Genomic DNA, 8019 nt, shown 5'->3' with positions numbered 1-8019 from the left:
CATGCAAATCTCTACAAAAATTGTAATGTTTCTGCAAAATCATATTGTATGCATTATCTTAGGATATCAAGATAGAACATTACACTGTTTTAGAGTTGCACTTCTGATGGCATCCTTGTTTTTGTGTTTGTGAGCAATATTAGATTCTCTTTCATGTCATTGTATAATTCCATAAAGATGTCTACGTTTCTTTGCAACAATACTGAGAATGAATCGTCGACATGTTAATGGCATGTCAGCATGGATCGATAAATAAAGTCTTTTGTGATTTGTAAATGTAATAAAATTAAACACCAAAGGAGCACCAAAGGAGCACCAAAGCCTTAAGGATCAATCTGTGATTTCATTGATTATACTAGCCATGTCTTGGGATAATAAACATACGAATGTACTCTCAGAGCTTCGCATCTCCCTGATATACATTCTAAATGTACACAACAAACCAAATTCCTAAAAGCCTTAACATTTAAGTTGCGTCCAGTTTGGTATTTAGGATGAGACAATCCTTTTTTAGGCCTTACACATATCTTAAGCACTACTTCTTTGGCTCCCTTATTGGAACCTTATTGGGATGTGTATTATTGTTTACACGACCTTCCTTTTTTAGGTGAGGTTGATCAAAGGGTCTCCATGCTCTTTTGATTCACCGAGGGTGAAGCATTCAAAAAAGAGAAGTTCCAAATCGAGAATCAAAATGCAACCAAGGAAAGCCCCAATGGAATGCAAAGGAAGGAAGGCAGAATGGGGAATACTAATTAGAAAATTAATTACATTGCCTTGTGAGATCAAAGCTCACCCAAAACGCAATACATCAAAAGAACTCTTTCATCAATACTCAGACCAAGAGCATTGAGATTGGCAGAGCTAGTAGTGAGGTACTCTAGCATGGTTTGTTGATCACAGCTCCACATAGGCCTGGGTTTCCGGCAAAGCTGCGAAATCCGACACAAAGCAAATTAGCCAGACTTAGGCGCGTGCACGGGCGTGGGGGAGGGAGAGACAGAATCCGCGTACCTGTCACCAGAAAACTTGGAGAAGGCTCCTCCTGTTGGAATGGGCCCGGAAAGCTGGTTGTTGGAGAGATTTCTGCATGGCCGACGACGAGAAACGATCAAAACTTATAAGGACTACTGCCATTTAGTGGGATAACAGAAAACTATGTGTGTGTCATGAAGGCAGAAGACATGAAGCTACGTCTACTTACAGGAACTGCAGGTTGGAGAGCTGACCGAGCTCGGCGGGGATGGGTCCCGTGATGTCGTTGTTGAAGAGACGCAAGGCCACCAGCGGGGCTATCCTGCCCAGCTCCTTTGGGATACCGCCGGACAGGCTATTGCGGTACAGCTCCCTGCAGGTCGAATATAAGAACAGGCGGCCTGATTACAGGGTGAGCAAGAGACTAATCTTCATTTTAGGACTGCTGCTACTTCTACTCACAAGAACTGCAAGGACGAGAGATCCGCGAGCCGTGGAGAGAGGGTGCCAGAGATGCCGGTGGCACCCAGTTCCCTGCGTGCAAGCTCAACATCATGGAGTATAATTATGTGCACAAAACTAGCATCTGTCGATTAGCGTGTTGCGGCCAATATATAAGCACAGAAAAATGCGAGTACTAGATAGGGCGCGAGGGCGACGTACACCCGGATGACTTTATTGTTGCCGTCACAGGTGATGCGAAACCAGGTGCAAGGATCCACGGAGTTGGGATCCCACGAGTCCATTGCTTGCTGAGGATCTTGCAGCCCGTTCTTGAAGGCAATGAGCGCGTCCACTGCAGCACACAGCATCACATATAAGCGCAGCATTTTATGATGATTACTGCAACACACAAGCACAAGAACAGGAGTGGCAGCTCACGCAACACAGTAACGCAACATCAAGCAGCCACGCCTTTTGTTCCGCTCAGAAACATTCACAAGCACAAGGACAAGACGGCTGGACACAGCTCCAGTAACGCAACATCACACCTGTACTTTTACTCAGACGTACGTACCCTCGGGACTGACTTGCGCAGCGGCGGCTGCGATCAAGCCGAGGACACACAGAATCAACACTTGCGGACGTGTTCCTCTAGTTGCCATTGCGGATTCCTCCTCTTATGCTTTATGGTGCTAAGGAAAAAGAGCAGCGGGGACGAATGCAAAGTCATGGACGTAGCGGGGTATTTATAGAGCAAGAGTTCACCGCCTCAAATCGTTTACGCGCTTTCCCGACAAGCGCGCGCATCGTGGCGAGCGTTGGCAATCAATACGATGGACCATGGCTTATTAACAAAAGTCACTAAAAGTACGCCCCTAAAAATGAGTGTTTTTATTTTAAATATTCGGGTGTTGCGTAGCTGCAGAATTAATGTCGCCAGAAATCTCGTTAAAATAAGCAAGAAGATCCAAATTAGGTGAAAGTTACGTAACATGAAATTCGTTTTATTCAGACAAAATGTGGATCTACTAGCACTTGACCGGAAAGCTATTGGTACTAAGTGGGTTTTCAAAGTTAAGAGAAAGAGAGATGGGTTTTCAAAGGCAGATAGATCAAGTGGGTTTTCAAAGGCAGATGGATTAGTTGACAGATTCAATGCCATACTTGTTTGCAAAAGGTTATGCCCAATAAAAAGGGATTGATTATGATGAAAGTTTTGCTCCCACTTCCCATATGTCCATTTGCTATTGCTTTGGCAGCCCATCATGGATAGAAAGTGCACCAATTAGACACTAAAACATCGTTCTTGAATGGTGACTTTATAGGAAGAAGCTTATGTGAGTCAACCACCTAGATTTGCCCAACTAGGTCAAGAACAGAAGGTATGCAAGCCTAATAAACCTTTATATGGTTTGAAACAGTCACCCAAGGCTTGGTATACGAGAACATTCATACCTATTTGATTGGATAACAATTTTAAAATAGTCATATTTATATGTAAAAAGGATGAGCAAGAATTTTTTGTTGTTATTCTTTATGTAGGTGACATGCTAGTGATACAGGCACTAATGGGGATTTCATTATAGCCTTCAAGACTTACATTGCCTCAAATTTTGAGATGTACGATCTTGGTGTTTTTTGCACTACTATTTTGGTATGCAGTTTATATAGCAAGATAATGGTATAGTCATTAAGTAGTCAAAGTACATTAAGGCACTACTATTTGGAAATGCAGTATATATAGCAATATAATGGTATAGTCATTAATCAGTCAAAGTAAATCAATGCAAAAGTTTAATATGGAAAGTTATACACCGATTTCTACACCAATGAAATCTGGTGTAAAAGTTAGTCCACAGGAAGTCGATGAACCATTCAACATTACCACTTATGATTAAGTTGTTGCATGTCTAATCAATTTGTACAACTCACGGCCAGTATGGTGTGACACAACTTTTAAAGTTCACGCATTGCCCAAGTACTAAGCATATTGGCAAACAGGTAGTTAAATGTATATTTCGATACTTGCAAGGCACTCGAGACCTTGGATGGTTCTATGTGAAGGGAGGTGATTTAGAGCCGTAAGCATTTAGTGATTCTGATTGGATAGGTGATTATGATACACAACAATCCACATCTAGAAACTATTTCTTTCTTGGTAATTTGTGCACATCTAGAAACTCATGACATGGCATGCACACAATCGCTCCATCGATGGAACGATGAGGGTCCCTATGGACTCACTGGCATGGAAACACATAGAAGAGTAGTGTTTAGAATTCAAGGACGAGAAACGTAACTTACGAATTGGATTAGGTATGGATGGATTCAATTCATTTGGTCTCAAATCGACATCATGGAGTACATGGCCAGTGATAGTAGAAGTGAACTACAGGCTCCCTCCTTGGGAGTCAATAAAGAAGGTTCATGTGACGTTAGCTCTGCTCGTTCTGAGAAAGAATAAGGTCAGGAACATGGATGTGTACCTTGAACCTTTGATCAAGGAGCTTGAGACACTATGACGACATGGCATCCAAGTGCATGATTTGTCATGACCGCTTATACAACGTAGCATAGAGGTAAAGGCAATTTCAATGTGGATAGTGCATGACGTTTCGAGATATAGAGAGTGCTTTGGTATGTTTTCTATGCTCAATCACCTTCTTATGATTTGAATTATCAACTATGAGTTGTCTCGATCCAAATAAAAATTATTTGTGCATTGTACATAATTAGGACTCGCAACATCTGCTGACAATGCTTGTCTAATTTGTGGACCATCGCTTGTTACACCATGGCCAAAGCATCTCAAGAAGGTCATGTATGAAGACCATCATTGATATTTTGCATTTGATCATGAGAATTTTATTCCATCTAGGGAGTCCCCCCAAATCCTCTAAGAGTAGGTGATTGGAAACTATTATGGAGAGGATCATCCCATTATCTGCCACCGCCAAGAATGACAAGGTACTCGATCTTATTTTGCCTTCTATATTAATGAACAAAGCTACGAATCAATCATCTTCTAAATCTAATGCACATCATTAAAAATATAGCATCAAATATTTGGGACCACATAATTGGCAAGAGATATTCTTTAGTGGTTCGGGAGGAGTTGAGATTGATTGAATGCCTCCTCACAACTTGGCCAATAGTTCAAGAGAATGGGAAGTTAATTTTACCTAAAGCACCTTAAATCTTGACAAGAAAAGAGGATATGAGAGAAAAGGATCAAAATGCCTCCTTTTGTACCCTACGTGTGTCATGTAGTCTTTAAAGAGGCCATTCACAAAATCAAAGAATAAAGGAGAAACTCAATTATATGGTCTAAACTCACATGATTGGCACAAGATGTTACAGATATGTTCAACTTGCTTGTGTAAACTTCATGATGGCCTTGAATTATAATTACATAGCATTGATTTCAATGTTTTGTGCTACATAATTCATTCTTCCCATAGTCATTAGTGGGTGTGGAGATCAAAAAGTACACAAGGCCGTGTACAAAATGGGAGCAGTGGTGAGGTATGAAAGAGTAAAATTCCAACATGGCTATATTTTATTGTTGCGCTAGTTTGTAAGGTTAGTTGTACTAATAATTAAATGGACTCAACTCCATCTAAGGTACATACGTTCTAAGGAGATCCATCCATCCACTATTGATATAGCCCAAGTAATGGTAAAAGGGCAGTGTGCATGATAGAGGAAAACTTCCCAAGAACTATCCTCAACACTAGTCAATTATATCTTACAATACACTTCATAGATGAAGTATTGGTGTGTGGTGTTGTGTATGCTCGATGGTTGCTCTTCTTTGAGACACATTTGTGCTACCTCACTATTGTGAACAAGTAAATTCTAATCACAATCTTATACTATATCATACTTATGCATGTTTAATTTACACTCTGTGTTTGTTCTTATAAGGTTATGTTTCATGTGAATATAATTGACAAGAAATGTTGGCATGCCATACAAGTCGCTCCTCATTTTTCAAGATATGATGTTGAAGTATTCAATGACAAAGTGGCAGTCAAAAATGAACATGTAGAAGGTCAAGTACAAGATAAAGCATGCGAGATACCATCGACTAATTAAGATGAAGGTTTCCCTATCCAAGATGATGAGAAAGTGATTGAATCCAAGCTTAATGATGATGATGTGATGATGACATCGAGTCTTCTAGGAATGGGATAGGTCCTTTTTTTTGTCTTGCAATGGGACATGGATCTTGAGATAGACCAATTAGCATGTGTGGATTTGATGGAAGATGCGGCCAATGTTAAGCTAAGCTCACCCTAATACATTAATCAATTTCTCAATTTGCCAATCTTGATAAAGTCCATGTTTGATTGTATTACATTTTGTGCTTTTTCTAGTGATATTGTATTTTAAAAAAACCCTGTCAAGGAGATATTGTGAGCTCTCTAGAATTTTGGATTCTTTTTCCATTGTACGTGACTATACACGCAACTTGATCCTCTTGTATAGCTAGGTGCATAGTTGTGCGAGTCTAGAGCTATGAGCATAGCTACACATTGGAACTGCACACCCTTCAGGTAGCCATTGTGTCGGGTCTCCTCTCACTACTCTCTCTCCTCTTCGCGTGGCTATCTTGCACGCCTTTGCTCCCCTTCTCTTATTGTGTTTTGCCCATGTGTGAACCCTCCATGTCCCCATGCTTGTGCTAAGTCTTAACCACCATAATCTTAGGTTAACCCTAACCGTAATCCTAGGTTATTCCACGTGCACTAGTAAACAATTCTTATATTTCGACGGCGGCGAGTTCAAATGATTCCTTCAGCGTGTCAGAAATATCTTTTATATTAATGTGGGTAAACGCATCTGAAATGCCATCCATCAAAGCATCGAAAATGCCGTCAAAATAAACGTCGAAATTCTTTTTCATTTTTTTTTAATTTTTAACTTATTTATATCTTAACCAATATATATGTTTTTTTATTTATAGCTTATTTATATCTTAACCAATATATATGTTTTTTTTCTCACTTTTGGTATATACAAATACTTGTAAAAGTAAATAAAAGCAACAAAAAGAAAAGTCTATCACGTCGAGGTGATTCATGGTCCTTGCACACCTCTTTCCACATACACCAAGACATTACCATCAAATCATAGTATGTGAGAATATTCGCATGTTTACAAAACTCTCTTATCTTCAAAAAGATTGTTAGCTCCAAAAAGATATATTTCAAGGAAAATCCCTCCATCTTTGAGTCATTTAGGAATAGAATATGCATCTATGTTGGCCTCTAAATCTTCTAGCTTTGGCTCGGGTTCCTCTTTTGTTAATGGCTCTTCGTCAATATCACCATCTACTATGTTTGAGACATCTCCCATGTCTAACTATTCGATCTCTATACCTTCATCTAGCCCTTGCTCTTGTTGTACTTCGACATGTAGTAGAGTGTGATCTTGTTGGCCCACACCAATCTCTACTTCATCTAGTTCTACTATTTCCATGTCTTCATATATTTGTTTACTACATGGTGCCACTTGGATTACAGACCACCATCTTAGATCTCGTGGATCCTCCTTAAAGATTATTTGCCCATAATACTTTGGTAGTACAAATGTGTCTTTTTGGTCTGTGCATATCTTTGTGGAGTCCACTTAAACTAATCCGGATTCGTCTCTTCGTACGGTTGCATGTGCTCCTGTTGTGACTATCGTAAATCACTTAACATCAAAGATAAACATATGAAACTTTCTAAATCCAACCTTGATGATATCTTGGATGGCTCCAAAGTAATCTAGCATGTTCACATCCATATTTGAATCACTTGCACTAGTCCTGATTTCTTGTATATGAAATTTTCTTTAACACCACAATCAAATGTTGTTCTCTTCTTAACGATCCCCTCCACTCAAAAATGGCGTCCATGTGACCATAGTGTTGCAAATGTTTGGTACTAAACAAAAATAACACATCATTAGTTTATGAAAAAGTTGTAAATAATATTTAGAGAACATGTGAACATATCGAGGCTTAGAATGAATGAAATCACCTACACATTAGTAGTCACAACCATATGCAAGATCCTCTTCCTCATCTGTAATAACTCCATCATGAAGTTTTTCTTCTGGTAAGGTTTGTTGGACCCATCTACTTGAAGAAAAGTCTAGAAGTATAGCAAACGATGAAGGGTATGTTTTGGCGAGTTGTGGTCCGGACCTCTTTTGAAAAGCTTGACGAGCTCGATTCCTTTCCTTCTTGGCCTCTCCATACCTCTCGATCAAATTTTGCATACTCTTTGAGTTTAAGATGCAAAATTTATTGATCTTGTCTCATAAGGCCACATCCATCCTTCTCTCAATCCCATGTCCTGGTGGCTCTTCTCCAACTACCCTATCATTCTCTTCGGTTGACCATAGTTTAGGCATTTCAGCATCTACGATAGTAAGAAACTCTATGATGTACACCAGGGATTCTTACACAAGCCATCCCATTGCCATACTTCCCTCTAGGCAAGCTCTTTGACAGAAGAACCCTTTTAGCGTCTTCATGAACTTCTCCAAAAAGAACATCCAATGTGAATGGATGACCCCTACCACTACAACCACCTCATCCACAACATG

General features: G+C 39.7%; 1 protein-coding gene across 1 annotated transcript; it reads right to left on the bottom strand.

Moving 5' to 3' along the window:
- Positions 1-880: 880 nt before the first annotated feature.
- On the bottom strand, positions 881-2081 carry LOC147625929 (leucine-rich repeat protein 1-like). The gene is made up of 6 exons (XM_086817761.1): positions 1994-2081; positions 1639-1771; positions 1438-1509; positions 1205-1348; positions 1015-1086; positions 881-932 (listed from the first exon to the last, which is right to left on the bottom strand). The coding sequence occupies exons 1-6, from the start codon at positions 2079-2081 to the stop codon at positions 881-883; spliced, it is 561 nt and encodes a 186-aa protein (XP_086673887.1).
- Positions 2082-8019: the final 5938 nt, after the last annotated feature.

This window comes from Cibotium barometz, chromosome 23, assembly GCF_041138505.1.
Source record: "Cibotium barometz isolate CiBa-2024 chromosome 23, ASM4113850v1, whole genome shotgun sequence".
In the NCBI taxonomy this organism is placed as follows: domain Eukaryota; kingdom Viridiplantae; phylum Streptophyta; class Polypodiopsida; order Cyatheales; family Cibotiaceae; genus Cibotium; species Cibotium barometz.
The sequence above is the reverse complement of the archived record's forward strand: the minus strand, read 5'-3'. Positions and strand labels throughout refer to the sequence as shown.